The 23186-nt window shown below is 50.9% G+C and overlaps 1 protein-coding gene across 1 annotated transcript; it reads left to right on the top strand.

Moving 5' to 3' along the window:
- Positions 1-3099: 3099 nt before the first annotated feature.
- CDRT4 (CMT1A duplicated region transcript 4) lies at positions 3100-22072 on the top strand. The gene is made up of 3 exons (XM_055396622.2): positions 3100-3163; positions 8948-9022; positions 10953-22072. The coding sequence occupies exons 1-3, from the start codon at positions 3100-3102 to the stop codon at positions 11402-11404; spliced, it is 591 nt and encodes a 196-aa protein (XP_055252597.2). The 3' UTR covers positions 11405-22072.
- The last annotated feature ends 1114 nt before the right edge of the window (positions 22073-23186 follow it).

Raw genomic sequence — 23186 nt, 5'->3', positions numbered from 1 at the left:
TTGCTGTGTAACAAATACCCCCAAATTTAGTTTCTTAAAACACACATGTACCTCCCAGTCTCCATGGGTTGAGAATCTGAGTGGGACTTAACTGTGCCTCTGTCTCCAGGCCTCTCTGTGGGAGACAGTTGTGGTTTTGGCTGGGGCTGTGGTCCTACCTGAGAGGCTAACTGGGGAGGGGATCCCTACCCAAGCTCACTTGCATGGTTATTGTCAAGATCAAGTTCTTCACAGGTTGTGAAACTAAGGGCCTCAGTTCCTTGCTGGCTAGAAATATCCCTGGTCATTAGCTTCCCCCTAGGGTGGCTTATGGCAAGCCAGTCCAGTACTCTTGCCTAGAAAATCCCATGGATGGAGGAGCCTGGTAGGCTGCAGTCCGTGGGGTCGCTATGGGTCGGATACGACTGAGCGACTTCACTTTCACTTTTCACTTTCGTGCATTGGAGAAGGAAATGGCAACCCAGTCCAGTGTTCTTGCCTGGAGAATCGCAGGGACAGGGGAGCCTGGTGGGCTTCCGTCTATGGGGTCACACAGAGTCGGACACGACTGAAGTGACTTAGCAGCAGCAGCAGCAGGGTGGCTTATAACAGGGTTTCCCTCTGATGTACAGAGACAAAGAGAGACAGAGACTGAGTTCAAGAAGGAAGCCAAGGTTTCTGTGTAACCTAATCGCCATGTAATATCTCATCACTTTGATCACATTCTATCTGGTAGAAAGGACACATTAGATGTGGGGCAGTGGGTTTCAGAGGATGTGAGTTCTGGTGGGCAGAGGATTTTGGGGGCCTTCTGGGGGCTGCCTGCCAAGGCTTCTAGGCCTAGTTCTGTTCAGTCTGTTCAGCCTGTGGGCCCTGGCATCCCAGTGGCTTATTCCCATAAGCCCGTGGCTGTGAGGGGCAGAGATAAACGAGTTCCATGGTCACCAGAGTAAGACATAATATTCTGAAGACCACCCGGGGGCTGGTGATTCTGAGCTCCTGAACTGGTTACCCTTGCCCTCCACTCTCTCCTCTTGTCCTACCTCCACCCTCTGCTCTCTCTGGAATTCATCTAGTTCTTGGCTTGGGTGCCCATGTTACATCATCATCTTGCTACCCACATGCGCCCCAGTCACACATCAGAGAGGTATGTTCATGCCATTAGTTCAGGCTTCCTGATCTTCTCTACAAAAGCAGACAGAACTTACTGATCATGACGTCCTTCTCCCTGATTCAACTGTATTGGAGTAACATCCATGGGACAGGGTGTTTCTCACGGAGAAACTGAAATTTGGAAGGACCGAGTAACCTCCTCAAGACTGGACCTAAGATGCAGAGCTGGGTCTCAGAACTCTCCTCCAGCCCATGTCCCCTTTAAGCTGCTCACATACCCAAGTCTCCAGATTGTTTCCAGCAGGAATCTGGCGAGACTTTTTGGCCCGGTTTGCTCATGAAGTCATTTGCAGGCTGGAGCTGCAGTGGCCTGAGGAGAAAAGAAACGGGGTCAGCTGGGACCATGGGTGTTGAAGCTAAGGGTTGCCCAGAGGCGTGCCTGGAGACATCGGGGAGTTGCACAGGGCATGTGTGCGCATGTGTGCATGTGCACATGTGTGTGTGTAGGTCATAGACCCGCCCCTTCACCTTGGCGATCAGGGCCATGCGCATATCTGTATTTGGACTCGAGTGGCAGCAGGTTGACTGGGATGCCTCAGACCTGCTGGGCTCGGGTCACCTCCAGAGGGTGTCCTTTCTGCAAGCAGATGATATAAGCAGGGCTACTGGGACCTGAAGAGTGGCGTTGATGTGGGGGATGGGTGAGACTTGGGGACAGAAGTGTGCCCTCCTCCCGTAGCCCATCCTGTCATCTCCCCCTGCTCCAGCCTCTTCCTGGATGTCGAAGTCCTGCATGACAGTCACCCAAGGAGGGTGACGGCAGTCCAACCTGGGCTCCCACACACTTCACATAATGCACCGCACGACAGAGCTGTCAAGGCCAGAGAAATCCTGGCCTAGTTTACAGACGAGGTCATCGAGCCTCAGGAAGTTTAAATATCCCACTGCAGATCACACAACTGGGCAGCAGCCAGCCTGTCCTGTACTCATGCTCTTAATTGTACGTGCTGTGCTGTGCTTGGTCGCTCAGTCATGTCTGACTCTTTGTGACCCCATGGACTGTAGTCTGACAGTCTCCTGTCCACGGGGATTCTCCAGGAAAGGGTACTGGAGTGTGTTGCAATGCCCTCCTCCAGGGGATCTTGCCAACCCAGGGATCGAACCCAGGTCTCCCGCATTGCAGGCAGATTCTTTACCGTCTGAGCCACCAGGGAAGCCCACGAATACTGGAGTGGGTAGCCTATCCCTTCTCCAGGGAATCTTCCTGACTCAGGGGTTGAACTGGAGTCTCCAGCATTGCAGGCAGATTCTTAACCAACTGAGCTACCAGGGAAGCCCCTTAATTGTATACTTTACTCCAAATAACTGCTTCATATGCATCTTTGTCCCGTTAGGCACATTCTCATATGTTGCCTCCTGGAGATGTTGAAATACAAACAGATCACAGAAACACTGTGGGAGCACCGAGGAGAGAGCTGGTTCTCATGCAGGACTGCACGAGGGTGGGTCTGCATGGTTGGGCCTCTGTCAGGAGAGGATGTCCCCCTAGCACATACCGTGGAGGGCCTGTTCCCAGAGAGTAAAAGTGCACCCCTCCACTGTGCCAAGGAGAGACACTTTAAAACCCTTGTTGAATTGGATTTCTGACTCAACAAAAACTCCTTTTGTCAGAACCTCAGAACTTCCTGGCACGTTACCTGCACATATTTCCTATGTGGTAATGGGTCGCTGTGGACTGTTTGTATATCTGTGCCTAGAAAGACTGTTTGTATATCCGTGCCTAGAAAAATTCATTTAAAATGAGTAACTCAGTATTTCTCTCCAATTTCAAAGACTCCTTTCTTGATCTTTGGGTACTGATCTTTGCTATTTTCTCTTTTAACTGCAGGCAACAGTTTTCCTGCATATTCAGCTGTCCATTTCCCCTAGAGCATCCATGGTAGTTACATGGTAGTGTATTTTACCAGTTTACCTTCCTCATCCTGTGTTTTTCAGAAACTTCTTGAAATGAGCCACACCAGAGACTTTCAGAAGCTTGCGTGCTGGAGAAACAGGAACCAGAGACTGTCAGGTGAGCAAACCTGGGGAGAGAGACCCCAAAACCAAGTCATGCACAATGGGACAAAGGGCCCTGGTAGACCAGGCACAGATAAGACACTTGAGAGAAGAGGGCAGGGCAGGTATAAGCCCCTTGGGAGGGCTGATTGACCTCCCAAAAGAAGAGTCGAAACAGTCCTGGAAGGACAGATGAAGGCATCTGAATTTATCATCGTTCTAAGGGAAGAAAAGGCCACTCCATCCTCTAAGAGCAGATGGGAGACCCCCCGGGGCCGCATCTAGTAGCAGTGCCATCCCTGTGTATGGTGGGCATGCAGGGGACGGAGCGCACGTTGGACCAGACGGGAAAGGAAATGCAGTTTCTGAGGAAAAGCGGGCTTGGAATTCAGTCTGTTTGGGCCCTGTGGTTTTCTGTGTGAGACAGGGTTTCAGTGAAGCCTGAATCCTGGACTTGGTGACTTCAAGCCAGTGTCTTGGGCTCATTTCTGGGCAGGGCTTTCCAGGTGGCACTAGTGGTATATCCTCCTCCCCTCACTCCGCCGCTTTGCAGGAGACATAAGAGATTCAAGTTCGATTCCTGGGTCGGGAAGATCCCCTGGAGAAGGGCATGGCAACCCACTCCAGGTCACTCTTGCCTGGAGAATCCCGTGGAGAGAGGAGCCTGGTGGACTACGGTCTATGGGGTTGCAAAGAATCGAACACGACTGAAGCGATTTGGCACGCATGCATGTATATGTATATGTACATATACATGTATATATATATGTATATGTATATGCTGTGTAGTTGTTCAGTCGTATACGACTCTTTGAGACCCTAGGGACTGTAACCCATCAAGCTCCTCTGTTCATGGAATTTCCCAGGCAAGAATACTGGGGTGGGGTTCCAGTTCCTTCTCCAAGGGATCTTCCTGACCCAGGGATTGAACCCCTCTCTCCTGCATTGGCTGGCAGATTCTTTACCACTGTGCAGCCAGGGAAGCCCATAGGTTATGTGTATGTTGGGATAATTGACCCCTGAAGAAGGTGGCCACATTAGCTGTTTGTTTCCAGGCGGAGTCTCAAATGCAATCACCTTTTTTCTTTTATAAAAAAAAAGCAAGATAGGGATTTTAATATGATTAAAGTGAAGTTAAAAAAAATCAGGTGAAACATGGCCTTATAAAAATCTTCCAGTTAAGAAAAATATACAGGTAAACAGGCAAAAAAATCAAATTAATATTGTATAAGGATACATAATTAAAATTTTGCTCGTCATTATGGTCTAAAATATTAACTTTAGAAAATGAAAGCATTATTTCTAGGATTTGCTTGATATTTATTATTTTTTTCTTAAAGATATTTTAAATGTAAGTAATATACGCCAGGTTGAAAATTCACAGTATTTGTTAAAGATGAAATGAAATTTGATTTCCCTCTTTCACTCTCTGGTCCCCTGGTCCCTGACTTGAAGGGTAATCAATGTTAGCTGTTAGCAAGTCACCATCTTTAAAGCAAACCCTGGCCCGGGTTCCTGGTGCTTTGAGCACTGTAGAATCGGGTGGTGGGGCCCACTGATTGTGGCCACCATGGAGATGCCTGTCTGTCCTCCCATTGTTCCAGTGGAGCAGGCCTTCCTCTCTCTGATTACGCTCTGTGAAGCCACATGTTTTCATGGTCCCTTTACTCCTGAGCCAGCTGTCAGGCAGAGAGAAGGTCTCTGGGCACACAGTGCTTCATGCCTTTCATGTCTGATTTCCTGAGTATGAAGGCAGGGCTGGTTCCTGCTGCCTGTCTTTTCATCTTTGCTAACCGTCTTGCCTGTCGGTGTACCCGGTCACCAAAAATGTCCACGGAAGGAAAAGGTTGAACAGTGTTCCTCTGATTGTGCCTGTTTGGCTCATTTTGGAAATTTTATTTAAAAATCTGAACCTTGATCTCTAGACAGTATGGCCACGGGTGCTGTTTGCTGAATGAGTCTTCATATTACATTTAAATTGGGAATTTTACTATTTATCATTGAACAGTCCTCAGATAAATATAAAATTTAGATTTGTAGTTTCACCCAAGGCTCAGTTCTGCTTCCTGCAGTGCATCTGTCAAGTGTTTATTCTGGCAACTCAGCATCATGGTTCGTAGGCAGAAACCCTGCAGCCTGTGTAAGCTGCTCCCAGAGAGGAAGGTGGGCCTGAGTAGAGACGCACTTCACTCGGGACTTGAACTCCTCAGGACTCACTGCCCATCACCCACCGGTCCGTCAGGATTCAGCACAACCATCTTCTCTTCTTGCACCTGCTTCATGCTTTCCCACCCTGACCTGGGTTGAGTTGGGAAGCTTGTGGTCTGGCTCCTCAATGGGCCGGGTGATCCTTGAACACTCCAGGCCTGGTGCGTGGTGACAGTGGACCCCCACCATTTGCAGAGTGGCTGAGGGGACTGCTTCTGGTCTCGGCAGGAACTTCTCTTATTTCTGATGACTTGGATGACATGGGCCAGTTGTGTTTGATCTGTTATGGGCATGGGAGACAAACGTGCTTTGTGGACCCTTGGCACTGCGAAGGGTAGACCCCTTCCCCCTGACCCCCGAAAGCAAGAGATGAACATGGAGAATCCACTGTGGGTTCTCGGGGAGGGTGGGACCCACACCTCTTAGAAATGCTGTATTTGGGGCTCAGTATGGATGTGGTGAACACCTGCACCCATGCCTGAACTGATGTGCGTGGCAGTGGGCACTTCAAGTCTGCTTCCACTTCTGGTGTCCCTCAAAGTCCACGTGTAATCATTAGAGAACATGGATGTACAGATATGTCTTCAAGAAGCAGCGTGTCTCCCTTCTCCCTCCTGCCACTGTGATGAGTCAGTGATGCCAGGCCTGTGTCAGAAGATGGGCACTTCGATGAGGCTCCTGCCTCCTGCCCCAGGGTGGTGCCCACCCCTCTCATCCCCTGCCTGGGAAAGAGGCGTGGTCTCTATTAGGACTAGCTGACAGCTACCAAAGCTGCCCATCGTGTACAAGTAGGCTTTTTAGCAGAGCTCAGTAATGGGCTTGTTTCTCCTCTTTTGGAGTAGGCGTGTGTTTGAGGTTGAGAAGGTGGCCAGCAAGTTGTCGCATAGGGAGGGGCGAGGGGAGGCCAGCTTGCCCCTCTCTACCCCTGTCCCCTCTGTCTTAGCTCTGGAATTCTCAGGGCTTCCCAGTATCATATCAGGATCTCCTGGGTGCCCCCTGGAGCCTGTCAGCTCCATAGTGTTGGGTGGGGGGATGGGGCAGCATGAAGAGGTGGAGGGAGTCTTGGTAAGTGGGCGGTGGGCTCATGGTAAGTCTGTTGGGGGGCACAGTGCTTCCCTAGGTCTGAAGTGCAGGGTGTCAGAGAGTGTTCTCAGCCTATAAGATGAGGGTCCTCTCAGGATGAAGGTCAGCATGGGAACACCACTGGCACCAGGCTGGTTCAGGTCTTAGAGATAAGACTTCCAGGACAATTCTACCCTAAGTGGAAGCTTCCTCTTCAGCCAAAAATAAATGCAGAGTAACCAGAAGGCAGACAAGGAAACGGGCAGGCCAGGGAGGAGACTGGAGGTTGAGAAGGGTGAGTGCAGAGGTGAAAAGAAACTCCGCACCAGCTTCCTGCTGGGGAAAATATGGTTCTCCATCCATGGGGGGTGGGGTGGGGGTGGGGGGGCCGAGGGGGGTCAGGCAAACTCCTCGGATGGCTCAGGGAGAAGAGGGAGATGAGATGCAAGCAAGACAAGATGCCTGCAGGCTGAAGCAGAGCAGGGGGCAGGCCAAGCAGAAGGAAGGAAGTGGGTCTACTTTCCAGGGGCCCTCCATCTGGCTTGGCCCTTCCCAGGTGGCGCTAGTGGTAAAGAACTCACCTGCCAATGCAGGAGACATAGAGATGTGGGTTCGATCCCTGAGTCAGGAAGGTCCCCTGGAGGAGGGCATGGCAACCACTCCAGTATTCTTGCCTGGAGAAACCCTATCCTTGCCTGGGAAATCCCATGGACACAGGAGCCTGGCAGGCTACAGTCCTTGGGGTCGCAAAGAGTCGGACATGACTGAGTGACTAACACTTTCACTTTTCACTTTTTCTTTTGTATTCTGTGGGGCACAGCTTGGGAAACACTGGATTAAGACACTGTCCTGCCTATCAAGGGTGTGCATACAGCACTGTTTTCACAGTGTCTGTGGGGCAAACAATCTGAGTGTTCGGGGTAGATTTGTACCCACTGATTCATCAGTCTTGCCTGGAACCCAAAAAATCCTTTTGCAGGATGGTTTCCTGAGATAAGAATGTGCCTGGTGGCCATGGACAGAGTGTGAATCAGTTCTGCACAGCACCATCCTTAGCTCCCACTTTGAGACACTGGTTCTTTAATCTTCCTGATTCCAGTATTAGCAGGTGGTGGTGGGAATGCTCCACAGCCCTTAATTTAAAAAAGTTTTTTTTTAAGATTTTTATTTTGATGTGGAATTTTTAAAAAGTCTTGATTGAATTTGCTACAATATTGCTTCTGTTCTATTTTTTGATTTTTTTTCTTTTTTTGGCTGTGAGGCGTGTTATAATAAAGTTCTGACCTTGGAAATGATTTACTTTATAACTACAGTGGGATTGATTGTGACCCTGTCGAGAGCTCCCTTCCCTGCCTTCCTCAGTGGCTCCTCAGTGGGGAGTGTAATGGGGCAGAGAGTCTTGGAATTGCTCACCTGAGGGACGTTTCCTACCTGTACAAGCCAAGCCTCGTGTATGTTGCAGCTGAAAGAAAGATTTAGAATCGTCATTCAGCCTCTAACAGGGCCACTAAGAGTAGGTGCTCACACTGGCAGCGGCACCTGGGCGTGACTTAGACATGCACGTTCTCAGGCCCCCAGAGCAGGCGGCGGACCCTGAATCCATGGTGCAGGACTCTGCTGCTGTGTTTTCCCACCCCCACCCCCAGGGTTCCCATGGAGTGGCACTGTACTGGACCCACGGTTCTCAAAGCAGGGTCTCCTGGACACAGCTCCAGACTCACCCTCAAGCTTGTTCAGAGCCACTCAAATTCTTAGTCCCTGGGTGTTGACAGGAGGCAATGGGCATGCTCCTTGGGCCTTCCCAATGCTCAAGGAATGAATCTATAAAGTCATCCATTCTCCGATGTGCATTTCTGGGGCTTGAAAGTAGAAAGGAGCTGAAAAGGTCACTAAATGGTTAATAATAAAACCTCACTAATCTTCCTTGCTGAAGATTTGAGTTGTGGCTCTGGACCTGGGCCCAGGGATGTTTTAACAACCTTCCAGGCGGATGGACCCTCAGGTTCGAGAGTCCCTAGACTGCAGTTACCATCGGATTCCCACATGCACATGGTCATGTCGGGCAGGAAGGCAGCCTTATTGCAGCCCCTGCCTGCAGGCCTGAGGTTGACTCCAGGCAGCTGCCCATCTCTGCTGCCCGTTTCCCTGATAGCAAGCCGAGGGTGCTGCCGGGGAGAGGTATTCCGCTCAATGGCAGTAACGTGCTCACTTGGATTCTGGTGGAGAAGAAGACGTGGTTTTGAAGTGGGGATGTTTCTTTCTTCACCTTTTCCCTGGTCCAGCCTCGACGCAGCCCCCATGCCAGCCCTGCACTGGGTCCTCAAAAGCTGGCAGTTAGAAGGTGGAGGCCTGGAGCTGGCCTGCCCTCCCAGCATGCCCTGGGCTCAGCCCATCTCTCTGGCTCCCAGAGGCTCCTCCTTGTCTCTGAGCCGACAGAGGCCCTTGAACTCAGGCTCACAGGGAGGCTGCTTGTCGCTTTCTTCCAGGACTCTCTGTGGGAGTCCAGGCTTACAGATGTTTTTCTCCAAAGGTATCCAGGCCTTCGCTGTGAAGAATTCGGTAAACATGGAGAGGCTCGATGCAAGAAAGATGAAGACGGAAGAAGGTAAGGCTCAGGTCTTTGCAGTGGGTGGAGTTGGCCGAGGTTGGGGGGTGGTGGGGGCGGGGGAGATGCCAACGTGGCCACTCTTGTCACACTGGTGCAAGGATCTGGTGGCTTGGAGAGACAGAAGGGGCAGGTCTCTGGGTAGTTTCACCTCTGTCCTGTACAGTGGATGCCCTAACCTGCAGGACTCTGGAGTTTTGCGTCTGCTTTTGGGGAGGCAAGGACGGATAGTCATATCTGTGCCTGGAAGCTTGGATGCTCTTCTTCTAGAGTAAGGTGACGTCACACATCCTGTCTCCCCCAGGCACAGTGACACCCTTGCCGGGACCTGGAACCTTCCATGATGCTCTTCCTCATGGCCCTGTCTCAAGGAGCTCTCATTTCCCCACAAGGGAGCCTGGGAATCACTTTAGAATCTGCCTCTTCTCTTGAGTTATTGTGCTTTTCTCTGAATTCAGGCTGGAGATGGCAAGATGAACCTTTTAAGTCCTCTGCCTCTCCAGATCATATCAAAAGGACCAAAGGACTATAAAATTAGGGCAAGTAGGCACCACCTGAGGAAATGGGGGAGGAGAAGCTGTGGGAGGGAACTTTGGAGGCCTTTCTTCTGGACCAAGTGAAGCTGCAAAAGAAAGAAAGGTCTGACCTGGAAGGACTTGGTATTCACAGAGGGATGGGCTGCTTGGCAAACTAATGGGTGGATTTTCCAGTAAAGCTCCCCCTACCCCAGACACCCAAAACTTCTGGCCAGCAGCTGAAGTGAAAATCTTATGTATGTATGAGCCTGTGAGACTTGAGTTCAAACCCAGCATGTGCTAGTTGTGCAGGATGGACAACCTTCGGCTTATCCTCTCTTAAAGGGAGATGACACCCATTATCAGGTGTAAAGAGAATTAAATGAAAAAGGCAGTGAGACTCAGCCAAGATGTTCATAGCTGCTGTTCACTGATTACTCTATGCCAGGTACTGTGCTAAATAAAATCTTTACATACATTGCTTCCTTTAATCCACAAGAAAGGTCTTTGGGGTTGGTCTTTTTCTAATCACTGCTTTACACGCAAAGCAGCTGAAGTTAAGGAGGGTCAGAGACTTTCTCGAGATTCACAGATAAGAAGAGGGGGTGGAGAATGAATTTGAACTCGAATAATCCAAGTGCAAAGCCCATGCTTTGAACCCCTGAACTACACAGTTACAAGTCCTTGACTTATATTACTTTATTTCATCCTTCCTATAGCCCTGACGCTAAAGCTAAAACTCCAATACTTTGGCCACCTCATGCAAAGAGTTGACTCACTGGAAAAGACTCTGATGCTGGGAGGGATTGGGGGCAGGAGGAGAAGGGGACGACAAAGAATGAGATGGCTGGATGGCATCACTGACTCAATGGACATGAGTTTGAGTGAACTCCGGGAGTTGGTGATGAACAGGGAGGCCTGGCGTGCTGCGATTCATGGGGTCACAAAGAGTCGGACACGACTGAGCAACTGAACTGAACTGAACTGTTAGCCTTATGGTAACCATTTTTACTGGTGAAATGACACAGATTTATAGGTTAAACAATTCGATGTCAGGAAAGATTTGGAACCAAGCCTGTTGGGCTCCAAGGTCCCGCCCTTGAACATTGTTTTCCTTAATTAATATACTCTGTGGAGTGTCATTCTGTCTCCCAACTTTACAGATTTTCCAGTAAAGTTCCCCCCACCTCAGACACCCAAAACTTCTGGCCAGCAGCTAGAGTGAGAAGTTTATGGATGTGTGAGCCTGTTAGACTTGAGTTCAAGCCCACCATTTTATTCCCACTGAATACAAGGGGTGGAAGGGCTATCATGCCTGATGGGGAGAAATCCAAACTCTGATCCCTCTGACCCCTAAAGAATGGAACCATTGCCGCAAGTGCCTCTAAATCGCCCGTGTTTCTCTTTGCCGGTAGAACTCACTGAGAACATCGGGCTCCCGGTGAATCTGCTTGAGAAACATGACCCGTGGCCAGCCTATGTCACATACACCTCCTCGATGGTGAAGAGACTCATCGAGAAGAGCAAGGCCAGAGAGCTGGAGTGCTTGCAAGCGGTGGAGGAGAGTCGGCGTGTGGGCAAGCAGAGCAAGCCAGCCAGCCTCATCCAGCTGAAGAGGAGGAAGTCCTCCAAGTCCTTGGGCACTGCCACCTTCAAGGACTTGAGGTCCGAGACCATGCTGTCTGTGTGGGGCCCCCTCTCCATGTCGGCCATGGGGCCCCCAGGGGTCCCAGAGCCCCTCCACCTGCACTCGGACTCCAGGGAGAGTCCCACCTCCAGCTACAACAAGATCATCTTTGCCCGGGCACCCACTGTGAGGACGCTCCCTTACACGGCCGGGCGGCCTTCGGAAATGTTTTGTCTCTAGCCAGAGTCCCTGCAGTCGACCCCCGAGCTTGTATGGCAATTAAGCGCCGTTTGCCACACATTGTGTGGTGGCCCTTGCATTGGAACTCTCCCCTGCTGGTGCAGAGGTTGGCTGAGATCAACCCCATGGGATGGGGGCCATGGATGGGCGGGTGCGCCCCCTCTGGCAGTGCAGTTAAGTGGGCCTGGGAATGCCAGGCTCCAGTTCCTGGTGTAGATGCCTAGGACCCAGCTGGGGGTGAATCAGGTCTGGTCCAGGCAGCAGACAGAAACCACACCAGGGATTCCTAAGCAGGCCACTGAAAAGGTGGGAAGAGGGTTCAGAGTGTGTGGATGGAGAGGCACCTGCAGGAAGCAGCCTGGGGCATGCACCCAGGGAAGATGCAAATATATTAAGTTAGCTGCTTGGTGACGGGCAGGTGGGCTGATTTCTGATTCCTGAGGTGGGCTAACGAATGCTTCTCAGCAGACACTGGTGTCCTGAGTTCGGAGGAGAGCCTTGTGGGGTGACACCCCCGCCTCTTGGCTCATGGGCCCCCCAAGCTTGGTTCCAAGAGTGTTGGGGAAACCTAAGAGGGACTCAGATGTTTCTGGAAGGAGTTGACACCGCCCAAGTGAATGAGTATTGCTGAGGACAGGAAGCCAGCAGGAACCAAATCTGGAGCGAGTCCCTTCCTCCTCCAGGCTTAACTCTCCCTCTGGCTCTCCCGATAGGCACAGCCTAACCGGGAGAGAAATAGAAATGTGATTTGCAGCAATCCAAACCCTGCCTCTCGAAGCAGAATGTGAAAGGATGGACTTACAGCCAGGGAATTAAGCTTGAGTCCCTGCCCAGTGGGTCCCAAGAGATCCCACCTTGCTGTCCCACTTGATTCCTGAACCTGTATTGGGAGGTTTCTTCCTTGGGGGAGCTTAAAAAGCAGCCATGGGGGCCCAAGTGTCTGCTGCTGAGAGATGGGGGATTCTGTCCCCTGAACTTCTCTGAGGCTTGTGGAGCAGAGCTGGTGGGGAGACAGCTCCGCCTAGACCCCAGCTGTGCTTTGTCAGACAGCTGGAATCGGTCCACCCATGCTTGGGCTATTCCCAGCTGGCCTCAGAGCAAACGATGCTGTCCTCAGTCTGGAGGCAGACACACTATGTGTTTAGTCACAGAGGGGACCCAACGTGACAGGCAGACCACCCAGTCTCAGGTTTGGGGCTCCTCCACTGCGCGTGGCTTCACTGATCGCATCTCTCTTTGCCTCACCCAAGTGTCTGTGCTTGTGTTAGTGAATGGTTCATACTCACCCAGCTTCTCCCAGACACAGAAGATGCAATGAGTTAGTTGTTGGAAGAGATGGAAGCTGCCCTGCGAATGTGCCCTCTCCACCCAGGAGCCCTGCAGAAACACTTGGGTGCACTTTGGCTGCCGTGAGCTGTGTAGAGAACTGCACAAATGAGGAGCTCCAGATCCACTCCTGGGTCCGCAGCTCTTGGCCAGAATGAATTCTTACAAAAATAATGTGATTTACAGTGAATCCGAATGACTGTCTTTTGGGTCCATGGGACATTTACAGACATGGAGGCAGGTGATGAAGTCCCAACAAAAAATTTTCTTTTCTCTATCCCGTTATGGGAGTTTATAGCTAGAGTATACTTGGGAAGTGATGGATTATAGATTTTCATTGTGTCAGTGTTTGCAGGGGTTTGGGCTGACTTCTTTCTATTCCTTTGAAGGCAGAGTTATTACATAATGTTTTGTTTTGTTTTTGGTGGCTGTTGCTTTTTAAATTTCTAGTAGTTGCACAGTTTTTACAAATATATACTCTCTAAATTAATGGTTGTTTTATAGATAACATTGCTTAGATTAATTTAATTCTCAGTCTGTTATAACATACAAGCAGGAGCTAAGCACACCGGCACCTTACACTGTGATGAGAATGGCTTGTGTCTGTGGCTGCAGTCCATACGTGTTGCCTTCTGGGGCTGTTTTAAGAAAGAAAAACTCTTAATTGCTTTGAAAGGGAGGAGTCTGTTCAAGGCCAAACTGGGTTCATAGGTCCAGCCACTTCAAGGACTTGACCATGTTGGCTTGAGAACCGAGGGGGCTGCCTGGAAGGGGTTCTCCTGGGGAGGCAGCTGATGGACAGAGTAGCTGGACCAGTGATGAAGCCTCCGTCACTGGAGGAAGGAGGGTGACCCTGAGGTATTGAAGCGGCTATTGCTTAAAATTGTCTCCAGGCCCAGATGCCTGACTGCATGGAGGTGGGGGCCCTGGAGCTGAATTCATGCTAAACTTGTGGAGGACTCTTGCTCAAATCCTGGGAGGCCCTGAAGTAATGACAAAAAGTGGGGGAGAGACTTCTTGATGTCACAAGGCACCCACGTGCAGGCTCCCTGCCCTGGGTGTGGACACGAAGCTGTGGGCCTGTAGAGCCCAGTGGATGCTTGGCGGGACTGGATTGGCTTTGTTCATGAAGCTGGGAGATTTCCCGGTGCTCCCAGGGCCCGCAAGCAGCCTTCCAGCGGCCTGGAGTCGGCCCAGCGGGTGGGGCTTGGAGAAGAATGTGGATTCTTCCGAGTGCAACCTCAGCTGCCTTCTGAGTGGAGGGCCTGGGGGAGCTCAGGTTCCTTTGGATGTGCTGGACTGCTGCCCTGGGAGTCCACAACCCTTAGCCACCACCTCTTTATCTCCACAGCATCTGGAAAGTTCTGTCTGGCAGGGGAGCTGTTTCGTTTCCCCACTCTCACCAGAGTGTATCTTTTGTTAGCCCTTCTGTGCTGCTCAGTAACTAAGGACCCCTCTGCCTGTGACACATTGAGTAGCTGTTTTTGAGCAAATTCTCTGGCTCCCGTGAACGATATGGTTTTTGTCTGTTTGCAGATTCCACAGCTGGTGTTTAAACAGTTGACGTTTACCTTCAGCTGAGCCTGTGGTCCTTGCCATTCAGGGGTCAGGAGGGGTGAGGGTGGGGAAGGTGGGCTGTAAGGACAGATGATCTGGCAGTTCCTGGAGCTGGTGTGTGCCAGCCAGATGTTTGGGGGTGGCCCAGGGATCCTTCAATTGGAAAGGGAGGCCAGGGCGGGGCCTAAGGCCAGGGGCTCGGTGGAGCCGTGGACTTGACTGACAGCGTGTGTGATTACAAATCCTTCTGGTCCACTGGGGGCCTGAGGGCCTCGTGTGGGAGGCACAAATGCCTCACAGTCCCCTTAGTCTTTTTTTTCAGGACAGAGATAAAATAATGGGCCCCCTGAGGTAGGGGTTTGGACCCCTGGGCTTTGGTGAGGGCCCGGCAAGGGGGAGAGGGGAATCCCAACGAAGGGCCAGCCCCACGTCCCTGGAAACGGAAAGCCAGCAGCGGGAACCCCAGCCCTGCAGCCTCGCTCCGCCTGTCCACAGAGGTGGTAGAAAAGATTTGTGAAGTGCTTTGTGGGATGTGGGTGCGCCCATGCGCCTGTCCTGCCTCCTCAGCTCTCTTCAGCTCTGAGTCAGTCACTTCTAGAAGCTTCTTGGAATCCCCACCCTTCTGGAGTGACGGGTGTGTGTGCAAAACCCGCACCTTATCAGTGATGATACCGAATGAGAGCCGGAGGGGCAGTAAACAAAGGCCTGGGATTTACCAGGATCCAGTGTCACTGAGCCTCGACTGAAGCTCAGATAATCAGGAAATCTTCCCTCTTCCTTGCTCACTACCCGCTTCCCCAACCCCAATTCTCACCAGGGACCCAGAGCCTCAGCCACCTGCTTTCGTTCTAAGTTGCTTCAGTTGTGTCCGACTCTTTGCGACCCCGTGGACTATGGCCTGCCAGACTCCTCTGTCTATGGGATTCTCCAGGCAAGAATACTGGAGTGGGTTGCTATGCCCTCCTCCAGGGGATCTTCCTGACCCAGGGAGTGAACCTGTGTCTCTTATGTCTCCTGCACTGGCTGGCATGTTCTTTACCACTAGTGCCATCTGCTTAGGTACTTGAAACTCACACTGTGCTGCCCTAAACCAGTGAGGCATGGCGGGGCATATGCAGGGGCTCCCTCTGGGGCCTTGGGATCGGCATGGGGGGCAGGCAGGGGATGCAGGAACACCCCAGTTTTAGGTGGAGCCCACCACTGCTCCCATATTCTGTGCCTTGGTCCCGACCATGATCCAGGTTCCACGTGGGGCAGGCAGGATGAACAGTGACGTGGAGATGACCTTGGACTCGGTGCCGAGAACCCCATATCTTCTCCTAGGCTCTCTGTTCCAGGACAAAGAATTCCCACCCCACCCAAGGCCTTTCTAGGAAGCTCCTAGTTCTGAGGGCCCAGCAAGGTTCCAGGTAACCCACTTCCCCCTTCAGGTCCAGTTTCCAGCCACCAGGTAACCTCCATCATTTTTGGTAGACAAGGCAGGCAGGAAGCTTCTGCATTTCAGACAAGTCAGAATGGTTTCCATGGGTCCACCAGTCGGGAGGGGTGTTGCAGAGAGACAAACTGGTCCCAGGGAAAAGTGACCACTGGAGGGACGATTGTCCTGTGGGCCCTGAGTGCACCAGGCCCTCTGTGCCCACTTCTGTGTGTTCCAGCTTGTCCAGGTCCATTCACTGCCTGGGGGCTTCTGCCTGCTGTCCTGGCTAGAAGGGAGCCCTTCTGGGACTGGACCCAAGCCCTCAGGTTCAAGTCCTGGGTACCTTCCCTGTACCTGGGCCCCCTTCCCCCGTCTTCCTTCTTTTCCTCCTTGTTTTCATCACTGGCAATCCTGCTGGTGTGTCCTCAGGAGGGTCAGGTGTGCTTGGCCTGTGGCTTTGACCCTAAGGGTCAGTGTTGGGCATCCTTTTGGAAGGCATCCACTCTTCTTTGTGAGTGGCTTTACCAGAAGCCCATCCTTCGTGGCCCATTCCCCAGGGCCAACTCACCTGCCGCCGGACTAGCTGAGTTGGGAAGGAGGCTCTGCAAGTGTCGTGAGAGCCGGACAAAGTCAGCCGTGCTCATGGTCATCTTCCCAGAACACGGCCCACGGCCTGGCACATGATTGGAGCTCAATTACAAATAATTTACAACAGCAGTTCCCTCTGGAACAGAATGAATTGCAATGTGATGGTATCTTTTGTAATGTCCAGAGGCTGGAGAAACCACTTGGCCGGGGTTGTGTAGAAGGTTTGAGGCAAGGGGCAGGCAGCTTTGCTGGAAAGCTGCTTCTGGTCCTGATGGTGTGATTCGAATAAAGGACCAAGGTGGTACCCTGGATGCGCCCTTCCCTGAAGGACATGGAGGAACAGCAGGCACAGTCTCTTAAAATTCAACATTTAGTTACTCTGTCCTCTTAAAATGACCAGCCCATGCCCATCTGATGGAATTCCAAGTTAATTACATGTCTCTTCTCCATCCTTTATCAGAAGGGATGTAAATTCACAGACCTAACACCATCTCCCTTTCTGAAGTAAGCAGCCATCCAATGGGCACCCTACAAATATGTGCTGGGTGCTGGTTTGTGCCAGATACCCCATGGGGGCCCAGTGTGAGCGCGGCAGACACTTGGTCTTCCGTCTGGCAGTGCAGACCCTGGTCTGTTGCCCTTGCATGTTACAGAGAAGCTTGGGGTTCTGTGGGAGCACTCTTGCTTGAAGCACCTGGTGTGTTCTCCCCAGGCTCACGAGAAAGGGATTAGGGAAGAGGCAGGATTAGTATCAGGACAGCTGCTTATAAAAAGGGGTGAGGTCATGTCGAATTTTTGGCCAAACTGAAGTTTGGCAGCCTGGTGAGTTTTTTGAACTTTGCCAAGCTGCCTTCAGTTTACGCTTACCCGGCTGCTGTGTTTGTTTCTGTAGCACCATGGAGCTGTCCCTGGGCTCCGGCGCGAGCTTTGGGGTGTGGCCTCTCTCGCCCGGCCCGGCCCCTCACAGCAGAACAGAGGCAGCACCCACATCTGCAGGCTGCTTGCCCTAGGACTCTTACCTCTCGCCTTCCTGGCTGGAGGGCTGGGGCTGGGTGAGGCAGCTTCAGATATGGGGGACCCCTCCAGTGTCTGTACTTTCCCCACCTGGTGGTGGTCAGGTCCAAGCCCTTAGCATCTGGGTCCCCAGGCACATGAGCCTCACCTGAACTTTCCCAGGTCTCAGAGCAAAGAGATCAAGTCTGGCTTTCCATGGTTTCTACCTGCCTTTCTGGGTTTTGGGGGACCCCTCTGTAGACCAGGGCGAGGGGTGCCCTTCAACCAAGGGACGAGATGTGGTCCCCGGCTCCACCTCGTCGTCGTCCTGGTCATACCTGCAGAACCCTCCCTCTCCACTTGCCTCCCTCCCTCCCTTTCCCTTCTCCCTTTCCATCTGATTTTCATTGTTATTTATTTTTTTGTCATTGCAAAATGAAATGATGCTTGTTGTAAGTGACTCAGTCTCCCTGTGGCAGAAGTGACTGAGATGGCCTGGGCTGCACAAATTTTGGAGAAGCAGGTCCCTTTATGCTCAGATCCTGGGTCTGAGCGTCCATCCTGAGGAGGTGAGATGTGCCCAGGTACACCCTGGGAAGCTCTGAGGACTGTGTATCACCTGAGGTCACCCTGGCCATTCTCTCACTCCAGAGCCGTTGCCCCAAGGTCCCAGACCACTGCTGTCCCTCTTCTCCACTGGGTCCCCATATGGTTTCCCAAGGCATGGCTCCCCCAGCTTGACACACATCAGTAAATCTGCCCTGAAGGCTTTTGGGGGTGGTGGAAACTCAACGGAATAAGTTACAATTCTACTGGAAGTGTACTTTGGGAGGACAACAGCCTAATTCTGAGTTCTGTTCCCTGGTGAGGACCAGCTCCACCTCCAACATGGATCTCAGGGCATCTCAGTTAACTCAGATTCCAGAACCAGTTCCCCCTGAATCCTTCATCTTCCCTTCCTGCATCAATAGCTTCCCTCTTGCTCACAGAATTGCTGCTGGGATACCAAGCGCCCTATTTCTAAGAGGAGGTTTAGTAGTTCTGGCTTAGAGAAGGCAGTCACAGTGTTCAACAGAACACACTGCAATTAAGAGCTCAGAATGGTTAGCAGGGGGCTTTTGTCTAGTCCTCTTTAGGGTCCTGCTGGCAGAATTTGGGCAAACTTTGCCTTCTGATGTGCCAGAGTGGGGGGCTCCTGGCAGAACACCACCAACATTTCCGCCTGCAAATCCATCACCATAACCATGACCATCACCACCACCGCTTTCACCTTCACCACCTCCATCAGGCCACGTCATCTCTGAACAAACTTCTGAAAGTGCAGCCCTTATTTATTGAAAAATTATGAAACCAACAAAGACACAGTCTCATTAAAAGCCCTATTTGATAAATTAGAGGAAGACAAATACTGTAGAGTGTGTGAGTGCTTAGTCATTCAGTCATGTCCGACTCTTTTGGGACCCCATGGACTAGAGCCCACCAGACTCCTTTCTCCATGGACTTCTGCAGGCAAGATACTGGAGTGGGTTGCCATTCTCTTCTCCAGGAGATCTATCCAACCCAGAGATCGAACTCAGGTCTCCTGCATTGCAGGCAGATTCTTGACCATCTGAGCCATCAGGGAAGCCCTTAGGTAGAATCTAAGAATGCTGAACTCAGAAACATGAGAGTGGAGTGGTGGTTCCCCGCAGGGCTGGGGATGGGGGAGGAGTAGATATTAGTCCAGGGGTAAAACTTCCAGTTATAAGATTGATGAGACCTAATGTACAGGATGCTGATTGTAGCTAATAATACCATGTTAAATGTTTGAAGGAGGACTGAAGAATGCATTCTGAGAAGCCCCAGTATGAGTGGGTGGGGTGGGTTGAAGGATCGAAGCAGAGGTTGGGAAGTAAGAGGGTGAGAGTGGGTCACCTCAGGACACAAAAATGAAAGACCATTCTCCCCCTAAGAATGACCAACAGCTCCAGCAGGGTTTTAGGCAGGGAAACAGTGAGATCCATGAGAGGCTAAACTCTGTTTGGATTCCTGGCTCCCTGGCCCGGGACCATGAACATTAGCTCACCAACCACCTTAAATATCGAGAGGCGAGGTAAAGGGGGATGTGAGGCCCGCCTCTGAGGAGTAAAAAGTATTATATATACATGAATTGTGTTCTCAAGTGAGAGCTATCCCCTCCCAAGTCATCCATGTGATGCTGTGTCCTCAACCTGAGAAGTGTGCCCTGTTCAACCAGCTGGCTCTGCTTGGAGCCTTCTGAACCCCACTTTCGTTGTCATTTTCTGATTCAGTTCACGGGCTGCAGCAAAACTCAGCTGCTCTAGGACCACAGAATGAGGGTGGGCATGTCAGAGTGGCCCCTTTAATCTCCCCCAATCATTCCGAAGATAAGGAGACAGAAGGTCAGAGAGGCCCAGTGATTTCGTGGAGGATTTGAAAGCAGTCCATCCTGGTCTTCCTGATCCACTGCTGACGTCTGCCATGGATCAGGGACGGGGGCCTCTCTAGATAGCCCTGAGCGCGCAGCAGGAATTTCTTTGTGGAGCGGGTGGGCGGACCACTATCTGCAATTCCTTTTCTTAAAAAAATCGCCAAATATAGTTTTCCTCAGAGATTTTGTTGAAACTTTTTTTTCCCCCAGCAGAGCACCCCAGGCAAGTTGTGTTTGTGTGTAAACCCTCCTTCCAAGGTGGTCCTAGTTTCTTGTGCTTCAGGTGAGTTTTTTGAAACATTTCCAGGCCCACCTGGTTCTCCTTTACTGATTCCACCTTCGTGTGGAATAAGTTAGAGACCAGCATCCTTTACAAAAGACAGTGTGAAAATACCCATGGGGCAAACCACTGCCAGGACTTTCTAAAGGCAACATTCACGTCCCCTCCCCTGCCCACACTCCAGGCACCAATAACTCTCCACCTGGAGCTTTCTCTTGATGCCCTGGAGGGGACAAGGAGTTAAGGTCCCGGGAAATGCCCTCAGTATGGCCAGCAGGAGGGGGAGGACAAATAGCCCAGCTTCCTACCCCTCCCCCACCCCCCAGGTCGGCTGTGTAAGTGAGGGAGCCCCACGCTTGTGACAGATTGAGTATTTGGGTGGCCATCTGCTCAAGGACGCCCCGTACCTCAGCCCGTGTCCTTCCTCTGCCCACTTCTCCACTCCCCTGCCCGTGTCTCCTGGGTTTACACCCCCCAGCAGGCTCCTTGTTCTCCAGTCCTCATCTCAGAGTCTTCTTTTGGGGAACCCAAGCTAAAACATCATGCAGGCAACCCCTGGATTATCCAGCCACCCAGGAATAAAGGAGTCCCTTTGCGGGGGAAGTTCTTTATTTTGTGTTTCACTCAGGGCACAAGGGCTCTTTGAAACGTGAAAAAAAAGCAAGGCGTGCATGTTTGCAGTCAAGAAACAAAGACATCCACGGAATATGATGAGAAATCATTCTCTGCCCCCACCTCCCTGCCTGCCCCCTGCCGTTCCTCTGCCTGGAGGTGACCACCACTAACGGGTGGATCTGCATTCCTTAGGGGATTTTCTCTGTGCGCTCTTAAACCCTGAAGTCCCGTCACGTCACATCTCCTCTCAGTAAGAGACCAGAGTCCTTTGTAGAACCAGCAAGCCCTTCTGGCCTCCTTTCTGTGCCTCTTCTCTACGTTCTCCGCAGGCTGGACCGTCAGGCTTCCTTCTCTGCGCCCTCCAGGCTGAAACGCTCCCGCCCCATCCATGTGCCTTATTCTTTCTCTCTCGCATCGCAGGAGTCTTGGCTCAAATACCCTCTTCTTGGTAGAGCTCCAGCTTGTCCCCTGCATCCCTCACATCTCTTCGTTTTTTCCTACATCACTTTCTACCTGGTGGCCACCCCCACCACCTACTTACTGCTTGTCATTCTCCCAGGAGGATACATGCTCAGGAGAGCAGAGGGTCTGTGTTGTATTCACCGCTGGGTCCCTGGCTCTTGGAACGGTTTCCATATCAGGTAGCTGCTTGGCCAAGCTTTGCTGAACGAATGTACATGGTGTGCATGCGCACACTCCCCCCACCCCAACATGTTGTATGATACACAGTGTGCTGCCGGGTGTTTTTCCCACTTAGCCATCTTGGAGGTGGTTTCTCTGGGCACACTGAATCATTGCATCCTTTTAAGCAGCTACAGAGTGTAACATTGTTGTCTGTGTCCACCGTGAATGTAGCTCTTTAGCCAGCCTCCCCATGGTGGACATTTGGTGGTTCCTGGACTCAGAGCTGCTGTGTCTCTGCTCACACAAGGGGCACATCAGCAAGGTGAATTCCTGGAGTGCAGCTGCCCTGGTTCATTCTTATCTGGACGGAAACTATTACCAAACTGACCTCAGAAAATGTCGCACCTGTTCACACTCCCCCTACAGTTATGAGAAGCCCTGTTTCCCCACTTCCTAATCGGCACATGTGTTAATAAAATTTTTGGTCTTTACTAAAAGACTTCCCTGATGGCTCAGATAGTAAAGGATCCACCTGCAATGCAGAGACCAAGGTTTGATCCCTAGGTCGGGAGGATCCCCTGGAGAAGGGAATGGCTACTCCAATATTCTTGCCTGGAGAATTCCGTGGACAGAGGAGCGTGGAGGGCTACACTTGATGGGATCGCAAAGGGGAGGACACAGCTGAGCGACTAACACTTTCACTTTCGACCTAATTAGTAAAAATTTTACAGATTTTAATGTGCCTTTTCTTTCTTTGCATTTGTTTATTCACCATTTCTAATGCTCTCTCTCTGTGAACCGTCTTTAAAATATGTTTTACTGATTAAAAAAATTGACTTGGCCTTTCACTTGTGGCTCTCAAGTCCTCTTTCTGTGTTAAGCTCTTCAGTCCTTTGTTCATAACCCGTCTTTCCAATATTTCCCAACCTTTCCTTTGTATTTTGATTCCATTTTAGTACTTTTGAAATGCATAAACTTTAAAATATTTATACAGTCCGCCTCATCAATATTTGTCTAATTCAGACAAAAAAATGTCTTAATTATAAAAGCTTTTTTCTCTCCTAATCGGATGTGAAAAAATTACCTCATGTCCTTTTCTAGTACTTTTACAGTTCTTCTGTATATGTTTTCCCCTGTAATTAATTTTAGTATAAAGGCAGGAAGGAGGATTTAGTTGAACTTTCCCTCTCTGGTCAGCCAGTTTTCCCAACAACATTTGTTGAATAATCCACCTTTTCCTCAATGACTGGAAACTTGCCTTTCTTATACCTTAAATTATTCTATGTTTTCCAGCCTCTTTGGGGACTTTCTATTTCAGTTCATTGATCTGCCTCTCTGTTTGCCAGAGTCAGACTGTTTCCATTATGGCAGCTTTAACATCTCTTTTATTGTCTGATAAGAGTAAGCCCAGAGAACCTTTCTGAATTTTTTTTCCTGATGACCACTTTGCCTCTTGGTGTGAATGAAAGTGATTTTCAGGTAGTAAAATTGCCCTCTTTTCTCTTAAGTAATGAGACTGGTGACTAGAAGGCAGGCTCCTTGACCCTTGTACCTGACAATCCTCTTGTTCCTGCTAAAAGGCTGAACTCCATAACAAGGTGACAGCAAGGTACCTGTATTCCCTCACCTCTGGGCAGTGATAACCTGCCTGCTGCCTGAGGGGCTGAAGGTGTGCTGGGGCTGGCTCCCCTCCAGCAGGTGAGATGGGAACATCAGAACTTGAATTTGCCAACTCACATAGCAGTCTGAAGGCCTGCCCTTTCCACTTCGGGAAGTAATACCAAAATAGAAGGAAAATGCAGATCAGAAGGAAATTCCTCCTTCGTCACTCTTGGAAAAAGACTGGTACAGATGATGCTGACAAATATTTAAGGAAACTGAAAGCACAGAGCACGGGGCCAAGGCCTCGGGGCCGCCACGGACCTAGAACTGGTGCAGAGCGGCCGCCCCC

The sequence above is a fragment of the Moschus berezovskii genome, chromosome 20 (genome assembly GCF_049115385.1).
Source record: "Moschus berezovskii isolate FMDL1 chromosome 20, NW_MosBer_1.0, whole genome shotgun sequence".
Lineage (NCBI taxonomy): Eukaryota > Metazoa > Chordata > Mammalia > Artiodactyla > Moschidae > Moschus > Moschus berezovskii.
Note: the sequence above shows the minus strand (reverse complement) of the source record. Positions and strands in the feature narration are given on the sequence as shown.